General features: G+C 47.2%; 1 protein-coding gene across 2 annotated transcripts; it reads right to left on the minus strand.

Annotated features, from left to right (window-relative positions):
- Positions 1-6,147: 6,147 nt before the first annotated feature.
- GPRC5A (G protein-coupled receptor class C group 5 member A) lies at positions 6,148-26,077 on the minus strand. 2 transcript variants are annotated; one of them, XM_027129559.1, is made up of 5 exons: positions 25,926-26,077; positions 19,615-19,698; positions 10,249-11,177; positions 7,443-7,501; positions 6,148-7,144 (listed from the first exon to the last, which is right to left on the minus strand). In XM_027129559.1, the coding sequence occupies exons 3-5, from the start codon at positions 11,168-11,170 to the stop codon at positions 7,052-7,054; spliced, it is 1,074 nt and encodes a 357-aa protein (XP_026985360.1). In that variant the 5' UTR covers positions 11,171-11,177; positions 19,615-19,698; positions 25,926-26,077; the 3' UTR covers positions 6,148-7,051. The 2 variants fall into 2 exon arrangements, with proteins under 2 accessions (XP_026985360.1, XP_026985359.1); XM_027129558.1 differs by lacking the exon at positions 19,615-19,698 and having other exon boundaries at positions 25,926-26,076.
- Between the last annotated feature and the right edge of the window lie 467 nt (positions 26,078-26,544).

Genomic DNA, 26,544 nt, shown 5'->3' on the forward strand with positions numbered 1-26,544 from the left:
CTTCTCCTTCTCCTTCTCCTTCTCCTTCTCCTTCTCCTTCTCCTTCTTCTCCTTCTCCTTCTCCTTCTTCTTCTCTCTCCCTGTCTCTCTGTCTCTGTCTCCATCTCTGTCTCTGTCTCTCTCTCTCGACTAGCTGAGTACAATCAGATGCTCCCTCTGACCCTCATCCTGGTTCCCAAGTGTTCACAGACTTCATGGGCTCATGACTCAGAGGACTATGCTCATGCTGTACAGGCGCCACCCACAAGCCTCTTTGATTTTGCTGAGCAATACGAATCATAGCGTTCTCACGCCATGAATCCCCCTTGAAGAACAACATGGACTAGTAGTTTTTGAACTTAAGACATAGTAGCTTTTGAGTAAAGAACCAAATCAGGCAATATTTCGGGCATGGAGTGCATGTACCCGAGGCAAGGGGTAGGGGCACACTGGTTTTTATAAAGTTCAAGTATCGTTGCAGAGGATTCTGCATCGTCATCATCACGTCCACAGTAATGCAAAATTAAACATAGCGCAGACTCTATCCACAAGGCACCTTCCATTCTAAAGCAAGGCTCTGAAGAAGGGTTCTGTAAAATACAACTACCAGCCAGGGGATGGATTAAGACGCCCAATAATAACACTTACTAAAAGGTGAGCGCACCAGGAACAACAACGCGGCAAGTAAAAGCCCAGAGCCCAGAGGGTTACAAGAGGTTATCTAGTCCGGCCTCATTCCTAACACAGAATTCCCCACATCACCCTCAGCAGAGCACCCTTGACCTTGAACACTTCCAGCAAGAGATAACCCACCCCTTTGCAGGCAGCTCTTCTGGGATCCATCTCCCTCGAATTTCTAACCCTGGAGCTGTCCGCTGTGCTGTCGTGATTACAGGTAGCTGAGGCGGGCTGGAGCTGTGCATAGGAGATCCAGAGATGGCCCTCCAGCTTTGACTCTCAGCCCTCCCACTTGGCAACCGTGTCACCTTGGACACTAGTTAACCTCTTAATGCTTCCATTTCTGCAGCTGTTCAATAAAGAGAGATGATGATCCTCATAACTCGTATGGTTTTTATAAGTATTAAATTATATGAAACAAGTAAAGCACTTAAATGGAGCCTGGCATAGGGGAAGCAGCACACGATGAATGTTAGCTGTGATGATGGCCATACACCCTGCAAAGTCTTCTCCTTTCCAGATGAAATATCTCCAATGCCATCAACCATGCTGTATCTCATGTGGTTCTAAAAATAGCTCCTCCGTTAGAAGCTCCTCCGTTACAGTGAGATGCACAGGTATGGATTTAATATTCTGATGTGGTATAACCTGCCCCGAGTTCAGTGGGAAGAGCGCCTGCCTTGACCCAGATTTCACGGTGGTATCAGGGCTGCCTTCGATTGAGTTGCCTTTTTGTCTGTTCGTCCTTATCAGTCTTATAAACACCTAAAACTACCAGGCTTTTTTCATAAAAATTGCGGTCGAACCAAGCCTTTCCAACCTATACTTATGTAATTTATTCCGGAGGCATGAATACATTTACATCTATTAAACTAAATGCTTGGTCTGGGATCTTTATTCCCGTCTACTGCGATACATTTGTATTCTGGTTTCATTATTCAGTCTTTCCTAATGTTGTGTCATGTGCAAAATTTGAGAAATATGCTTTATTTTTATCCAAGGGGTCAATAAAAATGTTACCCAAACAGACCCAAAAACAGAGCCCTGTGGGACACCACTGGAGACCTCAAGCTAATAAATGACCTTTTGTTGGATGTTTGACTTATGACTCAACCTAACTCTATGATCATTAGACCTATGATCATGATCATGAAGATAGCTTGTTCATAAAGATATCATGCTAGACGCAAACTATTATATATAGAATGGATAAACAAGGTCCTACTGTATAGCACCGGGAACCACATTCAGTATCCTGTGGTAAACCATAATGGAAAAGAGTATGAAGATGAATATATAGATGTATAATTGAATCATGCTGCTGTGCAGCAGAAATTAACACAGCATTGTAAATCAACTATACTCCAATAAAAAAAAATTTTTTAAAGATACCTGCTAAAACAATGTATGCTTTTACTATTTCAATTTCTTGTGGGTAAAAAAACAGTTGATCTGGAATTATTCCTCCTTAAGAGAAAGGAAGTAGCTTTACATAATCACAGGGTATGGTGCGAACTTCTACCACCATGTCCCAGAGCTCAGGGCATAGCTACATGGGTTTCTCAGAGCTTTTTAAATTGAGTTGATAAAAATCCAGCAGGTTTGGTAGATCATATTGTGGAAGGGGATCTGACTCAAAGCAGCTGGTAACCAAATTTCATTCAAGTTTCATCTTCTTTTCTGCTGAAGATCGTGGTTGGATCTGGTGCTTGAGATCCACTACACACACAACAGCTCCTTGCAAAGTTTTCCTAAGGACTGCCTCTGAAATCTGCCATCAAAAACCGCATAGGGTAGTGATCATTTTGTAATGAATATAAATATGGAATCGCTAGGTCGCACGCCTGAGACGAATATATTGTAAGTCAATTATACTTCCATCTGAAAAACAGAAAAAGAAATCGCATAGGGAGTGAGAGATTGCCAAGGGGATCTATAGCTCCAGGCAAAGGAAAAGAACAGGGGCTGGGTATGGGTTTTTGACACAGGCTGGGACTCAAGGAAGTGGAAGGATTATTACAGCAACTGGGAAGATGAACTCTTGCCTTCCCTTGCAGCCCCTCCTTTGACAGAAGGAGGCTCGTGTGGCTTGGAGGTTGCAGAGGAGTGACCTGGGGTGACCCAGAAAATGTCAGTCCTCATCCGGTCCCTCTCCCCACAGCTTCCATGCCCCGGGGGAGGGATGCCTGGAGGAGAAATGGGGGGGGGGGTCAGGAAAGGCATCTGGGGAGGCAAAGGAAGATGAGAGGAGAGCTTAAAATATATGCTGACCACAGTCATTTTGTCTGATTCTTTCCTCAAACACCCCCTTTGGAAAAAAAAGTATCTAAAACAGACCACACAAGTGTTGACAGTAGAAGGAGCGCAGTACCAGAATTCTGAGCCCAGTTGCATTAAGTCCTTCAGGACTGAATTCCCTCCTCTGTAAAATGAGGGCTGTGGTTACCAACTACGGAAGCTCTGTGACCTTCTCAAACGCTACCGTTTTAGGCAGTGGAGTGTCCCACTCTGAAGGGTCAGGGAAGTGGTGGTAATCAGGAGGTTGCAGAAATCGGGGTCAGGCACCCATCCTCTGCCACACAGACTCCTCTGCATACCTGGAAAACTTGAAGCCAAGGAGGCAAATCATTATCTGCCCCGATGGAAGGGATGCCAGAAAATGACCACAGGCGGACCGCAGAATTTCCAAAGGCAGCTAGCTATACCCTGGAGGCCGAGTTCCCAGATCCAGGGTCTCAGCAATCGACACCTGAGAGAGATTTTTCTGAAGCTGCTACCTCCAGTTCTAAAGTAATCCCGTGTTTCAGGGTGGGGCTGGAACAGTGGCAAACCCGCAAACCCGGTAGCAACAGGAGGAAGTGGAAAAGGAGGGAAAGATTGGCGGGGCTCAGTTCGGTTCTCAGGGATGCTGACAAGTCTAGAAATGACGGCAGAAAACCCAGAATGCGTGGGGAGGGGATTTCACCGCTGCATTTCCGGGGCCAGACCGTACTCTTGGTTTTGGCAAACTTTCCCTGACAAAAGCCAATGTTCTCACCACATAAATACTCTTCGACGTTAATAACAACAGCCTATGAGACCAATATCTGTAGATGCCCGGCTGCATGCAGATGAGCTGGAAATACCTTGGAGAGTTTCACAAAAACGAGACACGGGGCAATGAAGCTCCGGGAAAGGAGACGGAGCGTGGATTCTTTAAAGAAGGTGGGAGGGAGAATGCAAACGGCTCACACGTTCACGCCTTTTAAAATGGGACACGTTTGCCTCAAGCCATCTGAGTAGCTGCAGCCCTGCCTCGTACTCTTCACAGAAGAGCAGCTGTGGACTTAGGCTGTCCCTGAGGGCCGATACCTGAGGTGTCACCGCCATCCAGTGGAACCAGGGGGGATGGCCGCTGCGGACGGCCTCAGCCTAAAGTGAGAGGCAGAGACGACACTCGGTCTATTTCTCAACGGACAGTGAAAGATGAGGGGAAGGTTGTTGAGCTTCATTTCATTATCACCCATTTAGTTACAAGGGGATGCCGTTCTGGTTTCCAGCCGTCAATCAACCGACGTCACTCAAGGACCAGGCTGGGCTGAATGCGCACATTCTATGTCAGCCCAGGTGGAGACGGACACTCACAGGAGGGCTTTGAAACGCTCTTCTCCAGTAGCATAGCGACCCTCAGATTCCCAAACCTCCAGTCCCTGAGATGTCCCTATTTTAATAAAAGCATTTCATTATGTCCAGAAGACAGAGACCTGAAGTCAGGTTAGCATGGGTGAGGGGACAGGGGTGACAAGTGCTATTGGAATGGGCAGCATTCTTCTGCCACCTGGAAAGTAAAAGAACTCAGTGAGGTGATGATCTACTTGTCCAAACTGTACTTCTTTCTTTTTTTAAATTTTTTAGTGTTTTTGGCCATGCCACGTGGCACATGGGATTTTAGTTCCCCAACCAGGGATCGAACCCATACCCCCTGCAGTGGAAGCGTGGAGGCTTAACCACGGGACTGCCAGGGAAGTCCCCAAACTGTATTTCTTGGAGGAGAAACCAATCTCCAGCGATGGGTGCCACTTCCGTGCCCTCTCCTGTCTTTTGTTTGTTTGTTTGTTTTTAATTAATTTATTTATTTATTTTGTGGCTGTGTTGGGTCATCGCTGCTGTGCGCAGGCTTTCTCTAGCTGCGGCGAGCGGGGGCTACTTTTCGTTGTGGTGCACAGGTTTCTCGTTGCAGTGGATTCTCTTGTGGAACACGGGCTCTAGGCGCACGGGCTTCAGTAGTTGTGACACGTGGGCTCAGTAGTTGTGGCTCACGGGCTCCTGAGCGCAGGCTCAGGAGTTGTGGCACACGGGCTTAGTTGCTCCGCAGCATGTGGGATCTTCCCGGGCCAGGGCTTGAACCCCTGTCCCTTGCATTGGAGGGCAGATTCTTAACCATTGCGCCATCAGGGAAGCCCCCCTCTCCCGTTTTTGAAGAGGCTTGAGGATGGCCATCATGGGCTACAAAGGCCTGGCACGTTCTTTCCTTAATAAGAAAGCAAATTCAGAGTACTTTGTGGCTTTACCTCTCCCTCAGCCCCCTTTGCCTGGTTGACAGGCCAGAAACAGAGAAGGAGAGAAAGGAGGGAAGGAAATACATGTTTCTTGAGTATCCACACTGCGACAGATAATATCCATGAAACGATATTGTTTTCTCTTCACAACAAACCTCACTGGGTTATGGCCTCTTTGGGAAGCCTTGAATGGTCTAGAAGGATCCACATCATCGTTTGTAATTCCCCTTTTCAAGACAAAGCTGGGCTAATGTGAGTGCGAAATCATATGGGAAACAATCAGCTAAATGTCCGTGGAATGTCAATATCCCTAATTCGTCAAGCCATTAATTCCTCTCCAACCTCTCCCCAGAAAACTGGGTTTTCTTTGTGATGAGAAGCCAAGCGTCAGGCTCTTAGGTGGTAACTCCCTAACTCAGCTATAATCTCGTAAAGGTCATTCAGTTTCTGTGCATGGGGATTTCTTTTTTTCTTCTTCACCCAAAGCGAGTTTCAATTGCCCCGTCCCACAAAGCCGTTTCTGGGATTAAGCAAATGATCATTGTTAGGTACCCTTGTCTTTTCCGAGAGATATTATGAACCAGTTCTGTCAAATTAGGGATCTGGATTTATCCCCTCCTACAATTAAACTTCAGATGAAACGAGAAACTGCCTCTGAGGTCTCCTCCCTGTCTGACCCGGGCTGCCAAACCCCATTCTGAAGTTGCCACTCCTCTGTTTCCTGGAGCAAAACCTCAGGTCCATGACCCTTCCCAGCTTCCCCCTCACCTTTGCCGCTCACCCCCAAAACTGGGGAACACACACTTGTCGTAGACGTAAGGAGGAGGAAAGAAAGGTCAAGTCCACACCCAGTGGGACTGAACCTTGAACTTCAGCTCCCACGTGAAGACGAGAGCGAGCCTGCGACTCTCCCCGTGTCCGGTGTCCACCGCTCACACTGCCACAGCAACAGTCCAAGAGCTGCCACCACACCTTTATTGCATCTCCAGTGAAGAACAGTGAGTAACTTACTTTACAAGGCACGCTCCCCCGTGAGTGGACAATACCCACTTCCAGAACGCGGGGGGTGAACACGGTCTGAGGAGCGAGGGGATGGGAGAAGAATCAGTGCTTAGAGCACTGAGCAGAACTTAGAGCAACCCAGTGCCCACATTCTCCTGGCAGAGAGAAACTGGGCTTGTCCATGCTGGTGAGGGCTGGAGGGAGATCTCCCGGTGAAGCACAGGGGGCAGGGAGGTGAGTCTGGGGACCAACGGTGAGTCTGGGAGTGAATTGGCGCTGGGGACCCTGGTTAGGCAGCATCACAGAGGTTAGCAAATTTCGGGTGACTTTTAGCGCCTGCCATCCGGGAGGTGATGGGAGGTGAAGGGAGGTGTGGGTAAGTTGGCTTCCAGTGTAGATGTGGGCGGGGTGATGTGAGAGACGGGCCTTTGCTGGTCTGCTCAGATATGAGCTCTGCTCTGAGCCAAGCGATTCTCACAGAATCAGCCCACAGTTGGAAAAGTTGGCTTCTGAGGCTGAATGAGCCAGTGTGTGGTCAGATGACCGGAGCCTGAGTCATGTGTAAGATGGCAGGGACGGTTAAGGGCCACCCTGAGTTGCCCAAGACTCCCACTCGAGAGAAGGAGCCTAACTATGGGACAAAGGAAACAACTACAGTGCTGCTGAGATCTGCGGTCCCGTCGGCCCTCATTAACCCCAGAACAGAAGAATCATGGCTGAAGGCTGCAGGGAGGCGAGGTCTTCCTGTGATGTTCTGTACAGCTTCCTGGGAAGACTCAGGACTCAGCCCGCATCCCATGAACTCCCCGCTGGCTCTGCTGACTCGCTGTGTTCATCCCACCCTTCGGGACGTGTTAACTGACATCTTTCCTTCCTTCATAGTCACTGTAAGGGCTAACCCGGGACTGGGCCCGCGGAATGGAGAAGTCCTTTGGGGAGCTCCGATTCTGAAAAGAAAACACTCATATTGTTCAACCCACTCCACTTCCCGGCCATTTCCACGGCACTCTCCACTCCAAGCTGGGCAGGAGTCTAACTTTCCTTCCCTTCCTCTAAGCCCTCCCCTGCCCTGCACTCCAGTCTCCTGTCCTAATCCCACGAGGCAGATTACAGGAAAGTAGACCCGCGATCCTTTCTAGGCGGCATCTAGGGGCCATCAGAGTGGCAACATCATCTATTCCCAAAGGACAAATGCTCCTGGGGTGCTAACACTGCTGATGAAAAAAAGAGAAAGAGCTCATTTACCTGCAGCTGGAAATGGGTGGAGTATGGGGCATAGAACGTGTCACCTGTCTCTTCAGTACCTGAAACAGACAATGCAGATTAGGTAAATGTCAGGGTTCCCTCCTTGACAGCCCGCACCTGTGCTCGCCCCCGTTGAGTTATTTATAAAGCATGATGCTTTATCCCTTTCATTCTCTGTCTCCCTGGTAGACGGTCAGCTTCGTGTGGAGGAGACTGTGTCCTCAAGCCCAGGCACAGTCAGCCCCAAACTGGTTGAACAAATGAATAACTAGCCGCGTATAATCACTAGGGAAATGCTTTCCAAAACCTCTCCAGAGCCCTCCACATCCTAGGACCACTCCAAAAGCACATCTGACACCAGTCTTTTCAGACACAGATCTGGCTGGAGGTGTACCTAGAGAGAATCTCACTGGAGAGTTACCCACTTCCTTACCTGCCCAAACAGGGGGGGAGAAAGTCACGATTTTCTTTGTGAAGGGATAGAACCTGTGAGTAATTGTTTTCTATGTATTTAAGGGAAATCAGAGGGTTTTTTTTTCGCCGCACCACACAGCATGCGGGATGTTAGTTCCCCGACCAGCGATGGAAGCCATGCCCCTTGCAGGGGAAGTACCGAGTCCTAACCACTGGACCACCGGGGAAGTCCAAAATCAGAGGGATTTAAACTCAGGAACTAAACACATACGCTCATCATGAATACGATTTAGGGAATTCCCTGGAGGTCCAGTGGCTAGGGCTCGGCGCTTTCACTGTCATGGCCTGGGTTCGATCCCTGGTTGGGGAGCTAAGATCCCACATGCCGCAGGGCACGGCTAAATAAATAAATAAATACAACGTAAAGCAATCCGTTTATTTCCCACCAAATTTACCTGTTCAGTTTACTCAATAAATACCTAAACACCCTCTGTCTGTAAGATATTGTGAGGAATAGAAGCATTAATCAGAATGATTCCTGCCCTGAGGGTGCCGCTGGAGTGTCCGGAATATATGACAGCTACACAAATAACTACGCGATGAGACAGACTCTGCTAAGGTCATCTCAAAGGTCTAGAGTTAGGCGGGCGGAGCAAAGACTGAGGGAGACTGGGGAATAGGGACTCTGCAAAAGGGCAAGAATAAGGAGGGACGCGTCAGGCGGAGGACAGACGCTCTTTGAGCCCAGACACGCAGGCAGGAAATTGCAGGGACTTGTTTTGTTTGAACTGAGAGCACAGCTTCAGGGGTGGTGGGTTCAGGCTGTGAAAAGCCTCATCAAGGATTCAGGAAATGCAGTGGGTGCGGGGGCGCCAGTGAGGCGTGTGGGCAGGAAGGCGCAGGGGCCAGAGAAGTATTTTAGGGAGGGGAGGCTGGCAATGGCCAATGGAATGAAGGGAAAGAAGGATTAAAGGAAGGAAGACTAGGGACTTCCCTGGTGGTCCAGTGGGTAAGACCCCAAGCTCGCAATGCAGGGGGCCCAGGTTCCATCCCTGGTTGGGGAACTAGATCCCGCATGCCGCAACTAAAGATCCCACGTGCCGCAACTAAGACCCTGCACAGCCTAAATAAATTAATGAATTAATAATAAGGGAAGGAAGACTAGTTAGGGACCCATAACACAGAGTCCAAGCATGAGGTGACAGAGTGAGAGTGTCCATTGGGAATTCACAGGAGGGGGTGGGTGGTACAATCTCCCCTCCGGCCCTCCCCCTCCCTTCACTCTTTCCACTGCGCAGGAGAGGGACCAGGGCTGCAGCGAGAAACACCGGCAAGCTTTGCACTGAAGGCTTCAAGAGCAAAGAAATTTACTAGCTGGAGCTACGAACCTGGCCTTGGAGGTCCCTCACTCCTGTCCCATACCCACTCCCCTCCCCCGATTAGACCCAGAGGCTGATGTAAACCCAAGAGATCTATAGTTTCTGGCTATCAGTGCAGGCTGGCTGCTCAGGACTCCAGACAAGAGCAAAACTCCCTCCTGTGGGCCATGGATGGGCGACAAAATGTATCTCTTCAGGCTACATCGAAATCCTCAGTAAATTTATGGAAATTCCCACTGGTTTATGATAAAAGAGCTTTCTCCCCACTCTGTGGTCACTGCACGGCTGGGTTTTGTGCACTCAGATCTACAAAGGCTCCACATTTCTGGAAGGATTGCCTAGTTGACGTGTATAAAGAACACCATCTCGCCCACTTGTCTCTGGGAATTTATCTAATCAATCTTTTTCCATTCCTTTGCTCCATCTTGTTTTGATTCAGAGAAATCTACATGGTAGAACATACTAGATAAAGACCACCAAGGCCAGCTTCTAGTTCTACTTGTCTCTAACTAGCTGGATGATGTTTTCTTTTTTAAATTTTTATTTGTTTATTTTTTGGCTGCATTGGGTCTTTGCTGCTGCGCGCAGGCTTTCTCTAGTTGCAGCGAGCAGGGGCTACTCTTCGTTGTGGTGTGCGGACTTATTGCGGTGGCTTCTCTTGTTGCGGAGCACGGGCTCTAGGTGCATGGGCTTCTGTAGTTGTGGCACGTGGGCTCTAGAGCGCAGGTTCAGTAGTTGTGACACACGGGCTTAGTTGCTCTGTGGCATGTGGGATCTTCCCAGACCAGGGCTCGAACCCCTGTCCCCTGCATGGGCAGGTGGATTCTTAACCACTGCGCCACCAGGGAGGTCCCTCTAGCTGGATGATTTTAAGTAAGATCTGAGCCTTGGGGACCTTATCTGTTCTATCGGGAGTATGACCTGATAATCTTGCATGTTCCTTACAGTAATAATATCTTATGATTCTCCCCCGTTTTCCCACAAGGGATTCTCTACCCAGTCCGGCTCTGTACCTTGAGTGATTCCCTCTTGAGAATAAGCTATGTTCTCCACACCATAGTTCTGTTTCATGAGCTGAGGTTTACAGAAAGCGTCCTCCACAGGGTAATCCATGGGGTTCCGTTGCTTTGTGAGCAGCTGCAGCTCGGGCGCAACATAAGCCAACAGGAAAACCCAGCCGTTGGCCACCAAGGCTGAACTGAGGATGGTGTCATCCCACTGCGGGCCGGGGGTAGGAACAAAGAGCAGGGTGACCCACGTCACCCAGATGGCGATGGAGAGGAGCATAGTGAGGTAGATGTGGGTCCCGTGTCTCTTCCAGCCAGTGAAGGATCCCCGAAAGGTGAAAGAGGCCGTGACGAAGGTCAGCGTCATCAGGAAGAAGACGTAGATGAGCAGCATGACAAAGTCCTCGTTGCGCCGAGGAGGAGAAAGCTCGGAGAAGATGTCGACGTTGGTCCTGTTCATGGTGAGGACCACGTACTCGATGGCGATGACATCCTGCACCAGACTGAAGCCCAGGGCCAGGCCCAGCATCGCCAGCATGGAGAGGGGCTGCCTCCCTTGGACCAGCTTCGTCAGGTTGAAGGCGTGAACCAGGAGGCAAGAGAAGCAGAGGGCAAAGAGGATGCCGAAGAGGAAGAAGCGTGTGGGCCCCGTGCTGCCATCCAGGCGGATGATGAAGGCGAAGGGGAGGCCAAAGACCCCCAGCACACCCAGGAGGAAGAGGAACTGGGTGGGGAGCACTTTACGCCTGTTGGAGTCCTGGGCCTTGCAGATGAAAACCAGGAGGGCGATCATGAAGGCCACCGAGGTCACGACGCCCACCGACGCCAAGGCCTCTAAGACGATACCCCAGGCTGCCTTCTTATCGCAGAGCCTGTAGTACCTGGGGTCCAGGTTCGAGCGGCAACCGTCGGGGGCATCTGGGGCCATTCTCGTCCTGCAAGAAAGCGAAGTTGCAGGTGGGGTGAATCTCCCCCAGCTCAGGCACAGAGGACCAAAGACGACTCGGAAACTATCTTGTGTATTGAACCAGGGTTTTGCCCCTGAACTTACAACGTTAGGTCAAGCTACTAGCTGTTCTCCACCTCTCATGGCAAATTCTAAAGGCTGATGAAGGGAAGAAACAATCTCATACCTTCCTCCCTGCAATTTAACTCTATTAATATTTACCCTGAAGCCAGAGGGCCCAGGGCTCTGATGAGGTGTTTCAAAGTCACATCTCAAAAAATACGTCCCAAATAACTTGCCAGGGTTCCTGATATGTTTGGCTAGTGTTTCCTTAGGAATTGGTGAACGTGGAAATATGTAACCGTAAAGTTAACACTTTGGGAATTCCCTGGCGGTCCAGTGGTTAGCACTCAGTGCTCTCACTGGTGGGGTCTGGGTTAGATCCCTGGTCAGGCAGCTAAGATCCCACAAGCAGGGCAGTGTGGCCAAAAAAATTTTAAAGTAAACACTTTAAACATAATTTGTCAGTCTCCAGTTTTTTGCCACCTTGGGCCCAGCCTCAGATATTATTTGCAAGCATTCCATTCTCTCATGGACAAGAGGAGTTATCTGAACTGTAGATTTCTCTGCGGAAGGCCAGCCTTCCCCTCTCGGCCACTGGGTCCTCTTCTTCAGCTCTGCTGTCACATATTATTTTCCCTTCTTAATTAAGGTTTGTAAGGATGGCTCTGCTAATCCAGAAAAGCAATGGAAGGGGTCTTCCCTGTCATAGGGTTGGCCACGCGTTGCGGCTTGTTTGATCTTAATTCCCCAGCTAGGGATCGAACCCATGCCCTCGGCAATGAAAGTGTGGAGTCCTAACCACTGGACCGCCAGGGAATTCCCCAGAGTGAGCTCTTAATTAGCTACCTGTAAGGAGGGATGGCCTGGATGACACAAAAACAGTGGGTGACCCAACAAAAAATATTACCAATAGCTAATGCTCATTTTTACTATGAATCAGAAACCCTTCTAATCACTTCTCATATATATATGCATTAGTTTAATTTGATAGCAATCCTATAAGGTAAAAATGATTATCCCTATTTGACAGAGGAGGAAACTGAGGCAGGGAGAGATCAAGTTACTTGCCCAACATCACACAGCCAGGAAATGGCAGACGCAGGATTTGAATCCAGGTTACCTGGCTCTAGGTGAGGATCCCTGGTCTTAACGACTATAGGTGCTACCTCTCCAGGGAGTTCTAACTGGCCTTAGAATGCAATCTGAGATATTCCCTCCCCCTTCCTTCCCTCATCAGATGCCCCATAAACCAGCTATTTGTGGTCCTAATTCTACTCTCTTAGTTCAGCCCCATGAAGGATAGGCGCTTCCAGGTGATAGATGGTCCACAAAGCAGGTAATCTACTCACCCACTCAGGGACAATGAGAAATCGACTTGAGGTAGAGCAGTTTACTTCCTATACATCTGTCCTTAATCTCCCAGATCTGCTGCCTTTTTTCCTTCCACAAGCTCCATGTCAATTTTAGACCCAGCTGATTTCCCAAACCCCATGAAATCAAATTCCTAGGGATTCAGGGCACACGTCGGAAGATGAGTTGGGAAATGGGAAGGGAAAGGAGTTTGTATATTTCCTCAAAATGGATGATTCTCAAATTCCAAAGCCAGTGTCAGATAAGATGTTGAAATTCAGGACCGCTGTGGTTTTAACAGCTTCTCTACAAAACTATAATTTTTTTCTGAATTATATTACTGTTTATAAGTTTCTATGGCACGATTCTTTTTGATTTGTTGTATACTATTTATGCATGTAATCTTTTTTGTTTTCTAGTGTTTCTTTTTCTGATAGGATTGCTCACTCAACAGAGAAATCTTTTGAATTGACTAGAAGACAAATATTGGGGGGATGGGGAGCGGGGGCAGAGTGAGAAGAAGGGAAGGCTCATTGAGACCCCCTCCATAGAAAAGCACATGTGAGAGCTCTTGGCCTCTCCTAGTGCCAAATTGGGAGAAAATGTGTATAAAGAAATCAGCAAGAAGAAGACAGCTAGGATTGAGAAGCAGGAAAAAGCAAAAAATACCCAGAGTCCTGCCTCTTTCCTTATAGCAGGAAAAACAGCTCAGAATTTCTGCACCACATACCCATAAATGCTTATAAACAAGATTTCTCGGGCCCTTCACAGCACTGTAGGGGTGCTGTGATCAACCCAAGACGAAAAAGAACGCCCTCCCCTCCCCTTCCATCCTGTCTCTTCAAAACCAAATCACAAAATATGACACAAATGAACTTATCCATGAGACAGAAACAGACTCACAGACGTAAAGAACAGACTTGTGGTTGCCAAGAGGGAGGGGGTGGGGGAGGGATGGATTGGGAGTTTGGGTTAGCTGATGTAAACTATTATACGTAAAATGGATAAACAAGGTCCTACTGCATAACACAGGGAACTATATTCAATATCCTGTAATAAATCACAATGGAAAAGAATTCTTTTTAAAAAGATCAAGGACTTCCCTGTTGGCACAGTGGTTAAGAATCTGCCTGCCAATGCAGGGGACACGGGTTCGATCCCTGGTCCGGGAAGATCCCACATGCCGCGGAGCAACTAATCCCATGCGCCACAACTACTGAGCCTGCGTTCTAGAGCCCAGAAGCCACAGCTACTGAAACCCGTGCGCCTAGAGCCCATGGTCTGCAACAAGAGAAGCCCGTGCACTGCAACGAAGACCCAACGCGGTCAAAAATAAATAAATAAATATATTTTAAAAAAAAAGATCAAATCACAAGACGGAGCACAGCGAGGTGGGACACATAATGAGCAATTGCTGGCTGACTCTGCAGAGCAAACGAGCATCCTCCTCCACGTAGACAGAATTCAAACACCTGCTTCCCCTAAAGATGCAAAACATGGACTTCCCTGGTGGTCCAGTGGGTAAGACTCCACTCTCCCAATGCAGGGCTCCAGGGTTCGATCCCTGGTCGAGGAACTGGATCCTACATGCCACAACTAAGAGCCCACATGCAGCAACTAAGAGTTCCCATGCCACCAACGAAGATCCCACGTGCTGCAACTAAGACCCGGCTCAGCCAACATAAATAAATAAATTCTAAAATAATAATAATAAATAAAGATGCAAAATCGTCTCTTCAGTTCAATGAGATAGCTGTGTCCCAGCATTTTTTTATTCCCATAGCCATTAGGAAAAAATGATGTATATGTATATGCCACGTAACACATACATACATATATGAATGACTGTTATGTAGATGCAAGAATTTTATATGTGTGGTGTGTTCGAATAAAATAAATAACTTAAATAATTGATGGCTTAAATCCATCTTCCATACTTTGTAATGAAATTTGCCTCTCCAAGCTTAACTTTTTTTTTTTTTTTGGCCACGCTGGGTGGCATGCAGGATCTTAGTTCCCCGACCAGGGATCGAACTCATGTACCCTGGAGGGGAAGCGTGAAGTCTTAACCACTGGACCTCCAGGGAAGTCCCTGCAAGTTTCACTTTGCAATATAGCCATTCATTCAACCAGCACCACTATGGGTCAATCATGTCAATCACTCTTCTAGATGCTCAATGGTAAAGGGGAAAACAGACATCAGACATGATCCTTGCTGTAGTAGAAGAAATGGACAGATGGACGTTATCTGCCACCACTGCCACGACCTTCCTGTGGCCTCCCCTGGCCAGGGGTCTGTCACCTGCAGTCCACTCCAGGAAAATGACACCCTGGTCATCCCGACTGCATGCAGAGCACAGAGCAAAGAGTGGGTTACGTTCCACCTCCCCAGGGCAGTGCAGAATGAGACACAGGAGGAAAAAGAAAGGCAAACGCACTTCAGATACAGGCAACCCCTGAAATACAAGGCCCCCCAAAGTCTGATACACTTGGCCCTGGGTGTAACCGGACAGGGAGAGGGGACACGTCCCCTTGTCTATGCTGAGGATGCAGAAGAGGAAGAGCTGGGTCTAATTCAAGGGCAGGGTCACAGGGGAAGGGACCAGGATCCAGCATTCTCTTCACTCACCACCTCCCCACCTCACTCCCTCTCAGATTAATCATAAGGGCAGTGTCCAGCTGGAAAGGTATTTCTCTCACCTCCCTGACCTTCCCCAGAAGCTGCTCCTTCCCCACCCCTCAGGGCAGTGCTGTTTGTTGACAGGTAGTTGTTATCATAATTACCTGATAATTATAAAGGAATCTGAACTTGATGACTGTCAGTCTTGAGAGACTGATGAGGTTTTCACCTAAAGGAAGGTCCTGGTGCTGCACAGAGGGATGGTAGGGCAGAGACTTCCTGCTCCCAACTTGGACCTCTAGGCCCTTCCCATCTGTGCAGCTGTGCAGGAAGGGTTTGTGTCTTGGGGCCTCCTGGTGCCCACAGACCAGGGTCCGACACTGTAAGCACATAAGGTAAGGGGTCCCTGGAGAAAGAGAACCAGGCATGGCTTTCTTGACGTAAGAGAAGCCATTTTTGGCCTAAGTTGTTTTGTGATCTAAGCCTGGTCACAGTGCTTGCCCATGAACAGGTTTCAGAAATTAATGATCTTTTTTTTTTTTTTAAGATTTTTTCTTTTGGATGTGGACCATTTTTTTAAAGTCTTTATTGAATTTGTTACCATATTGCTTCTGTTTTATGTTTTGGTTTTCTGGCCAGGAGGCACGTGGGATCTTAACACCCCGACCAGGGATCAAACCCGCACCCACTGCATTGGAAGACGAAGTCTTAACCGCTGGACCACCAGGGAAGTCCCAGCAATTAATGATCTTAAGGGAACAAAAGAACGCAGAAATAAGCAACCGTGATCAGGCAAGAGAAGTACCAACAGCAAAGATAATAGATCAGTTGTAAAGACTCCCAGCTCTGCTCAAAGATTAGCCTGAAGTGCTCAACCCCAGATCAACTGGAGTCTAAGGGGTGATGGTGTTGACCTTTCCTGACCCTCATGACTTCAGTCAACAAAAGCTTGGACTCTGTGGATGCCTGAGCCCCTTCATGAATAGCATGGGGCCTTAGCTTGAAACTTCCCCAATTTTGCCATTTGGGGAGACACTGCTTTGGGCAAGATCGCCGGTGCTCTCCTTACCTGCTACAAGTAATAATAAATCCTTCCTTCTCCAGATCTTTGGCTTGGTTGTGTCTTTTGGTTCAACACTCACTAAGAAGTGAATCCAGTTTTCCAAGTAACACCACGAGCAACTGACAGTGGGTATGTAGAGAAGAACCCCACTTCCCCCAATTTCACCTCCACCTCCCACCCCCAATCATTCAAGGGAGATGGAGAAACAGTCCCTGAATTACCTTTAAAATGCTTTTTTTAAACTCAAAATAGAAATACCATATGACCCAGCAATCCCGATACTGGGCATATACCCTGAGAAAACCATAATTCAGAAAGAGTCATGTACCACTATGTTCACTGCAGCACTATTTACAATAGCCCGGAGATGGAAACAACCTAAGTGTCCATCAACAGATGAACGGGTAAAGAAGATGAGGCACATGTATACAATGGAATATTACTCAGCCATAAGAAGAAACGAAATTGAGTTATTTGTAGTGAGGTGGATGGATTAGAGTCTGTCATAGAGAGTGAAGTAAGTCAGAAAGAGAAAAACAAATACCGTATGCTAACACATACCTATGGAATCTAAAAAAAAAGAAAAAAATGGTTATGAAGAACCTAGGGGCAGGACAGGAATAGAGACGCAGACGTAGAGAATGGACTTGAGGACACGGGGAGGGGGAAGGGTAAGCTGGGACGAAGTGAGAGAGTGGCATGGACATATATACAGTACCAAATGTAAAATAGATAGCTAGTGGGAAGCAGCTGCATGACACAGGGATATCAGCTTGGTGCTTTGTGACCACCTAGAGGGGTGGGATAGGGAGGGTGGGAGGGAGAGAGACGCAAGAGGGAGGGATATGGGGATATATGTATATGTATAGCTGACTCACTTTGGAAACTAACACACCATTGTAAAGCAATTATACTCCAATAAAGATGTTAAAAAAAAGAATAAATTTTACCAAGATAAAGATAAAAAAAATAAAACATGAAAAAAAAGATGTTTAAAAAAACACTTTTTTTAATGTTTGTTTTTATTATACAAAATTTCAAGCATACTCAAAAACAAAGAGAATAGTATAATGAAGGCCCATCATTTGGTTTCAAAACTTACCACTATTTGGCCAGTTTTCCTTCATCTACATCCTCATCCCACTCACTAGATCATTCTTAATCTAGTGAGAAATCCCAGACATCATTGTATTCATATATGCTTCAGTATGTATCTCTAAAAGATAAAACCCTTTTAAACTTAACCCCACTTTAAAAATAAACGATGGGGCTTCCCTGGTGGCGCAGTGGTTGAGAGTCCGCCTGCCGATGCAGGGGACACGGGTTCGTGCCCTGGTCCGGGAGGATCCCACATGCCGCGGAGCGGCTGGGCCCGTGAGCCATGGCCACTGAGCCTGCGCGTCCGGAGCCTGTGCTCCTCAACGGGAGAGGCCACAACAGTGAGGGGCTCGTGTACCGCAAAATAAATAAAAAAATAAATAAAAAATTAACGATGACCCTTTAATATCAAATATCCAGTTAGGGGTCATAGTTCTCAGTTCTCTCAAACGGTTTTTTTAAAACTTCTGAGAAAGTAATTTTTTATCTGAGTGACTAATTTTTTTGGAATTATCCTTCCTACTTCACCTCTCCTCCACCCTCTTCCACCTAATTCACCCTCCTCCACCCCTTCCCCAGCATGACAGCGATTTCGCAACGGGTCTGAAGTGTCCTAAGCACTTTGAATTTTGTCAGAGAGAAATCAAACTCACCAAACGCACTCACAAGCAGGTCTGCACTAAGGAGGCGCTGGGTCACATAGGGAATGGCCCAGATGAGCCACCAGGAAGGTGGCTGAGGACGAAGGACAGGGTTCTGAGAAGCTGAGGTCTTCTAGCAAGCAGAGTTTGAGGAAGAAAAGGGAAGCATCAACATTTAGGATTAGAAACCGCCAGGAGCTAAACCAACAGCCTCAGAGAAGAACCTAAGGGCTGGAGCAGAAGGAGAAAATGAAATGGAACTGGTGGTCATATGGACATCGTATGACCAGAGTCATAACCAGATTCTGGTCTGGTTATGTCTGCTCATAACCAGAGTCAAGGGCAGATAGACCTATGGGAATTCCCTGGTGGTCCAATGCTTAGGACTCTGCGCCCTCACTGCCGTGGCCCGGGTTCAATCCCTGGTCGAGGAACTAAGATCCCACGAGTTGCGAGGCACAGCAAAGACAAAAAAGGGCAGAGAGACCTAGGGTCCAACCAAGAAAGGACTTGCTCCTACAAAGACCAAACGGGGGGCAGCCCTGGCCGCGGCTGGGCTCCTGTCTAAGTGACCCCAGGTGTCTTCTCTAGCGTGGATTCTGAGCAAGCAGAGACAGTAAGCAGAGGGATTTACTGGAATCCAGTCATTCACTCCCACTCACTTCCCTGATTGACTAAACCCTGCACTCTGGAGGGAGATGGTGAGGTTTCAGCGTGTGCACCCTCTGGCCTGAGACACGAGAAAGGACTTTGAGTCATGAGGGTGAGACCCTCTTCACTTATTACAGCAGCTGAGCCAACTACCGCCGTCCAATAATCCACCAACACCCACAACCAAGACCCTGACATCCCTCAGCACTGCCTTAAGCCCTTTTCAGGTGAGCCCAGGCATGACAGAAAGGTTAAAAAAACAAAAACGAAGGAGGGAGGAAAGGGAGAGGGAAAGGAGAAAGAAGAACCAGAAACCGGGGCTGAGGGGGAGGGGAGGACAGGGAAGGAGGGAGTCGCTGCGCTCAATTCCCAGCCCTGTGACTCCGCCCCTTTAGGAAAGAGGGGTTTCAGCGGCCTCTGTGTGCGGACACCGTCTCCTGGAACCTCCATCCTCTCCAAAGCAGGGCTGGGTGCTGAACGAGGGGGTCTGAGCCCATGTCCAGTTCCTCTGTTCATCCCTCCGGGGAACTCCTTGGAGACAATTTCCAAATCACTTTCTCCCTCCCCCTCATCCTCCTTCCTGCCCCATTTCCTGTCATTAAAAGAATATGTGCTGCAAACTCCTAACCAAACCCCAGACCAGGGCTGGAGGTGAGGTTGAAGGGTCTGAGTAGGGGCTGGGCTCAAGACGCAGGGTGAACGCTCACCTGCCAGACAGAGCCACAGGGGTGCTAGAGCAGGACTGGCCCTAGACTGGCCTTGACACACAGCATTGACTGGGATGCAGGGACAAATTCCAGCATGTGAAGTGTCTCTCAGCTTCTCCTTTGCAACCTCTGAGACTCCTCTTTCCCCAGAGAGGTGGGGAGGTGTCTGGAGTTACTTACGTCCAGACCTAGTAGGTTTTCGAACTGACTGTATGCGGCCCACCCCAGATTATCTGAGCAGGAATTACCCGCGACTCTGAATCTTGCCCAGAGCTGATCTTATGTTCCTCCTTATGAGATCTCTCTCCTTCAGTCATCTAAAAAGAAGAAGACGATACATGTATAACTGATTCACTTTGCTGCACACCTGAAACTAACACAACACTGTAAATCAACTATATCCAATAAAAAATATTTTTAATAAAAAGAAATAAAGAAGAGGACGATACTGACCTCTTAGGACAACTGCCTGGGGAATGATACCAAATAACTCAAGTGTTTGTTAAAGCTGGGCCTTCACACCATCCCAAGCCAGGCGAATTGGCAATTTTCTAGCATTTTAATTTTCTCTCTATTCTTGGAATTGCCACATTCAATCAGTAGTAATAACAATAGTCACAATACAAGTATGATTAAAACTAATGACAACTACTGTCACATACTGAGTCCTCGTATGAGCCAGGCTCGATGCTGAGTGTTTATATGTTTTTCTATGTGTGTTCACTCATTTACATGCTTTTACATCTATTTTCTTATTTAATATTCCTATTTTACAGGTGATATTTTACAGATGATAAGACTGACTCTTGGATAGATGAAGTTACACATCCAGTGTGAATTAGTTAGGAAGAATATCCCTTTATGAGTAGTCTTAATTAGAATTTAATCTTTTGTTTCATCTCTAAATCACTATTATGCTCTCTGAAGCTTTTCTCCTCCCTGACTCCAGCTTCACTCTATTTTTTTTTTTTTTTTGAAATTGAAGTATAGTTGATTTACAATGCTGTGTTAGGTCCTGGTGTACAGCAAAGTGATTCAGTTATACATATGTATATATTCTTTTTCGTATTCTTTTCCATTATGGTTTATTACAGGATATGGAATATAGTTCCCTGTGCTATACAATAGGACCCTGTTGTTTATCCATTCTCTGTATAATAGTTTGCATCTGCTAACCCCAAACTCCCAATCCATCCCTCCCATACACCCCTCCCCTTGGCAACCACAAGTCTGTTCAAGCCTCTCTCTATTTAAACCACATCCAAGAAGTCTCCAAAATAAGCAATCCTGCATTTGGTCAATCTCCCTGCATTTGCTGTGGTAAGTGTACGAATCATGCAGACCCGCAGACAGAAGGTGTGGCCGCTGCCCCTAGGAGCACCAACAGAGTCACACTGACATACAAATAAGGCTTGCAGAGTGTGCAGGAATGCTGAGGGCACACGGAAAACAGGGACCCACTCTACCTAAAGTGTTAAAAAAAAAAAAGACTTTAGAGAGGAGACCAGGGGGAGATGAGGCCTGAAAGATGGGCAGGGAATGGTGGGAGATTTTAAGAAGGGAGAACCAAATGGAGCTTAGAAATACAGGCTCGTGAGGAGAGATATCCAGTTTAACTTTGTTAAATCTAAGATGAATTGGGGGGACTTCCCTGGCAGTTCAGTGGTTAAGACTCCACGCTTCCACCACAGGGGGCACGGGTTCGATCCCTGGTCGGGGAACTAAGATCTTTTTTTTAATTGAAGTATAGTTGATTTACAATGTTGGGTTAGTTTCATGTGTACAGCTAGGTGATTCAGTTATAAATATATTCATTCTTTTTTAGATTCTTTTCTCATATAGGTTATCACAGAGTATTGAGTAGAATTCCCTGTGCTATACAGTAGGTCCTTGTTGGTTTTCTGTCTCATATATAGTGAGGGGTGTGTGTGCGTTCATGCCAGATTATGCCCTCTTTTTACAGTGGAGGAAACAGAGGAACAGAGACATTAAATAACTTGCCCAAGATCACCTGGCTCTTAGAAGGCAGGCTCCTGGGAGTTCCCTGGTGACTCAGTGGTTAGGACTCAGCACTTTCACCGCCACAGCCCGGGTTCAATCCTTGGTCAGGGAACTGAGATCCCACAAGCCGAGTGGCACGGCCAAAAAAAATTTTAAATAAAAGCCAGGCTCCACGACACCAGATTGTGCTGAGCCTGCGTGCTTGAACGTGTGAGTCTGAGGCTCAGGAGAGGTTTGGGCTATGAGCACAGATGGGGGGGTCACGGGCTCATAGCAGGTATCGGAAGGCTTTGGAGGAGACCAGATCACACAGGGAGCCTGCACGGCAGCAAGAGAGCCAAAGACAGAACCCCGGGACACTGTCTCATGGAAGCAGGAGTCAGCAAAGATTGTTCAAAGGAAATTGCCAGGGTTAGTACAAGAAACAAGCCCGGCTGGTTTCCTAGAAGTCCAGGAGCAGTTTCCCAAAGAGCGGTCGATGGAGTTAAATGCTACAAGGGCAGCAAAGAAGAGAAGGCGTGGGAAGGAATCTTTGGGTTTAGCAACTTAAAAGCATAGCAAAAGAAAAATAAATAAATCATTAAAAGCATATTAATTAAATGCATAATTAAAAGCATAGTAATTAAAAGCATCTCAGCGCCTTTTTGTCTGTTATCACAGATTCAGCCTCAATGTGAGCTTCAAGGCTTTTCTCCAACTGGTCCTCCCATCCACTTTCTCCTGGTTTCCTAACTCCCCTCCCCACATCTGTGCAAGGTAAGCAAAACTTCCAACAGTATTTTCTATCTGGAAGGGAACTGGAGCTCATCCAAGACCCTCTCTTGCAAAGTCGCTCTTTGCCTCATCATGCATTATTCTCCTTGCCAGAAAGACCCTTCTCCTAGTCACAATTCATGTACCATGTTTCGTAGAAACTTGACCCCAAACTTACCTCTACCGTGAGGGTTTTTTAATTATTAGTCCCATCTCATTCTAAATTTGTAGATCTCTTCATAGTTTTTACAATTAAGTATTTCTCGGTGCTCAAGTTTTTCCATATATATGTCATATACTATACATTAATATCAGTGCTAACTCGCCTATCAGATAACAAGCTTCTTAAGGAAATAGAGCAAGTCTTCTATGTGTTGGTATCTCCCTATGTGCTCTGCACAGTGGTTGTTGAGCAAACGTTCTGGACTAAAACTGAGCGTGACTATAACTCAAAGCAAGTTATTCATGAGCAAGTATGAGTAATGGGGAGGAAGAATTTGGGGAGCTGAATATGTGCTGATGCTAACCCTTATATTTTTATCTAGGCTGAGCTCTAAGATGAGGCTGGAGCCCCACAGAAATTTCTCTGCCCTAGGTGAAGGATTAGCCGTAAATGGAAAGTTGTCTACAGGGAAATGTCCAGGATCCCCTCTTCTGGGTGAGCCATCCGTATTCTGATGACATAAAAGTGATGCATCATGGCAACAGCTTATGAATAACATCTGAATAACATCACTGAGTTGAATTTCTATGTAGTAACTGGGAGAAAATAAATCATCATTCCACCACAGGCAGATATAAACAAGTATAACAACAGTGTTCATCCCAATTTATTCACTTTTGGAGGTATTACCATCTTCCTCTGTTCTAAACAATCATGTGAACTTTAGATAAATTACTGAAATATAAAATAAAATACTTGAAATCCCCTTTTTTAACTTAAGATTTTGAGTGAAACTACTAAATCTCTTAGGCCCAGAATTTTAAGATATGAAATTTCCAGGAAATAGGTGGATAAAGTGAAGGTCTCTACTGGTATACCACCTCAAAGCCCTCAAAGACACCTTCTTTCAAGTATTTCATTTCAGCATATGAAGGTAACATATTTATGTTCCCGAGCTAAACTTACCTCTCCTTACAAGCCTTTGTTTCTAAACCCTGAGAATGGTACTACCATACACTCAGTGTATCTAAAAATACAATATAGACTATCTAATGTGGGGGAAGATAGAGAGAGCAGACCACATGGCCAAAAATTAGATGACAATAGCAAGCAACTCTTATTACAATAAATGTAAATGGTATTTTTTTATTTTGAAAAGACTAAATTAAACCATATTATACCTATAAGAACCTCACCTAAAACAACAAGAGTCAGAAAAGTTGAAAGCAAAAGAAAGGAAAAAATGAAAATAAGTGCAAAAAAAAGGAACAATAACAGATATGTTTATTTAGCAAGTATCATGTATCAGGTACAAAGTTAAATAATAGCTTGCTCAAGGTAAGAAAATTAAGTAAGAGCTGAGTTATTAATATCACACAAAGTTTAGTCAAGACAAAAAGCTATTATATTGACCTAAAAGCTTTTTTTAATAGTAATTAAGAATACTCCACATTGAAGATACAACCATCATAAACTTTTATGCACTGAATAATACAGCACCAAAATACCTAAAACAAAAGCTACCAGAAATACAAGGAGAAATCAAAAGAAATACTATAGTTACCGAAACTTTAATAGTTCTTTATCAGTCTTCAGCAGATGAAATAGAAAAAGCAAATAGTAATATGGTAAATTTTTATAAATGTTCTATGGATCCTTTAATATGTCCTATCTTCATATTTTATTAGATCTCTACTATTAATCATATAATTCAGATCCTCTATATCTGTGATCAGCAAAGGACCAGATAATAAGGAACTTAGAAAATGGCTTTGCAGGCCATTTGTTTGCAGCTGAGAGCAGTCATAGATGATACACAGACAATGAGCATAACTGAGTTCCAATAAAACTTTATTTACAAAAACAGACTGTGGGAAGTGTTTAGCCAGGAATGCAGTTTACCAGCCCTCTCTATATGATTTCTTTTATAGAAGTGGTCATGGAATTTTTATAGAAACAGCATATTCTAGACCACACCAAAAAAAAAAAAGCCTGAAATAAGAAATGTACAGGAATAATGCACAGAAATGTATATAATCTGACCACAGGCAATAAAAATAGGAATATAAGTAGAAGCAAAAACACCAAACTACTCAGAAAATTTGAGACTCCTCAAGGAAAATTATTATTCGATTCATTGTTTTTAAGGCCCTATGATACCAACACATCATTTCCTACCCATTTCCTCAGCTCAGTCTGTGGAGTTTTAAATAGCAGTGGACCTGAAGACAAACCCCCAGAATGAGAATAAAATCACAGTCAAAACTCTTCTTCACGCCCTCTTACCTTCAATTCCCACCAAGGAGTGGAATACAAAGAAGCAGACTCCAATGAGGACGCCCAAAGAGACACACACAGATAGAGAAGGGCTAGAATCTCAGCCCCGGGAAGGAGCCGGGGGCCTTTCCAAGACCCCTTAGGAGGAACTCAAGGCCCAGCCCAGGCCTCCTCACAGCTACATGGCCTGCAGAGCTGGGATGAGAAATCAGGCTTCCTGACTCAAGGCTCAGAGCGCTTCCCTGGAATGTTAGCTCGTTCTGAGTTCCGCTCATTCCCATCTGTCCTTGGAGCACCCACCTACCTCTTCACACCCCAGAGCAGCCTCTTCCCTGGGTGACACCTCTGCTGGCCCTCCTTCCCCGCCCCCCCCCCCCCATTTCTTCCCTCTCCTAGAAGAAGCCAGCACACAGACCGGAGGGCGGAGTTCTGACCCCCCTATCCTCACCCCTCCCCAGGCCCCTCCTATCTGAAGTGGCTCAAGTATTCCCCTTCAGGAATGAGCCCACAGGCCTGGCCGATTCAACCAAACCCTTCAACAGGTGTGGCGTTTACAAAACCCTCAGAGGCAAAACTCAGTCTGGAAAGAAGTCAGGAATGGAAAGTCCTTCAAATTCCTTGAACCGGAGCTGCTTCCCCTTCCTTCCCCCATTGATGTTTAAGGGACCATCTTGGACAGTTTGGGCCCATTCCCGAGTCCCATCTGGTTGGTGCCTGAAAGTGGGCTATTACTGGACATTCAACCCAGGGGATCCAGAGCAACTCAAGGGACAGCAGAGGAGGGAATGCTGCAGAGCTGAGGGCCACACTCACATCAAGAGAAGGGACGGCTTCCAGAATCTACTTCCCAAAATTCAGAAGGGCACACTTGTCGTGGAAGGACAGAATAAATGGACACTTTACAGTACCTGGGGAAAGTAGCAGTGGTCACCATCTCCTGCTTCCTGCCCACCCACGCAATTCCCTGCCATTCCTCTAAGATCTTCCTCCTACTTTTCTCTTCCCCTAGACTGACCCCAGAACTGCTCACCTGCCGGGCCAGGATTCCACCTACTCAGTTTGTTCAGTGTGTCTGAGCAGAAACTATTTATCCTGATTATCTTTTTGCTCTCTGCCTCTTAGCCTGGGAATGGGATGGGGGTGTGGGATCTGAATTGAATTAAACTACAGGAATTCCTTTCCTGGGATTGTTTTTTGCTCCGAGCCAGCTGCAGTCCATTATCAGGGTTTCTTTCCTCTTGTATCCCCCCTCCCAGCGCCGCTCTCCCACCCCCACCGCGCGCCCCCCCCGCCCCGAAGGATTGCAATCCCGAGGCCGGGCGCGTTCTGTGCTCAGTGCGCCTCACTTACCCTGGTACCTTGGCTTTGGCGAGTGAACTTGGCGCTGCTTCCCGCGCGCAGAGGCAGCACAGCAGCCCCTCGGTGCTAGCGGAGCCCGCGGGCAGCAATCCCGCCCTCCCGGCGCGGAGCAGTTATAAAGGCGGCTGTCGCCGGCGGGAGGAGGGAGAGAAGGGGTGAGCAGAGGCACGAGGGGCGGGGGAGGGTCAGGGTGGGGTGGGGTAGAGGACACGCCTATTCCAGTTCCACTGCACCGCTTGCTGTTATGAAAATAAAGTCCCCGTGCCAGGGAATGAGCCAAAAGCCGCCTGACGTCAGCAGCACAGCCACCCTTGAAATAGGTGGTGGTGGTGATGGGAGGGGCCACCCAAGGCACCCAACCCGCCCCACCCGGCGCATCAGCAGCTCAGGACGTCCCAGGGCGGCGGGTGGGGGGTGCGGGGGGGTAGAGAAAGGAGTCAGAGGGGACCGCTCAGTATCCGTCCTGCCTGCTGTCACCTCCAGGAGGGAGCCACACCTGCCCTCGCTCCGGGCACTCCTGTGCGCCCAGGGCAAGGGCTAGACAGCTTGCAGAGCCTGGGGCCCCTGGGAAGCTAGGCCCGGGACAGGAGGAGCTGGCCACCCTCTCGGA

This window comes from Aethalodelphis obliquidens, unplaced genomic scaffold (assembly GCF_003676395.1).
Source record: "Aethalodelphis obliquidens isolate GAN/ISIS:26980383/991018 unplaced genomic scaffold, ASM367639v1 scaffold36, whole genome shotgun sequence".
Classification (NCBI taxonomy): Eukaryota; Metazoa; Chordata; class Mammalia; order Artiodactyla; family Delphinidae; genus Aethalodelphis; species Aethalodelphis obliquidens.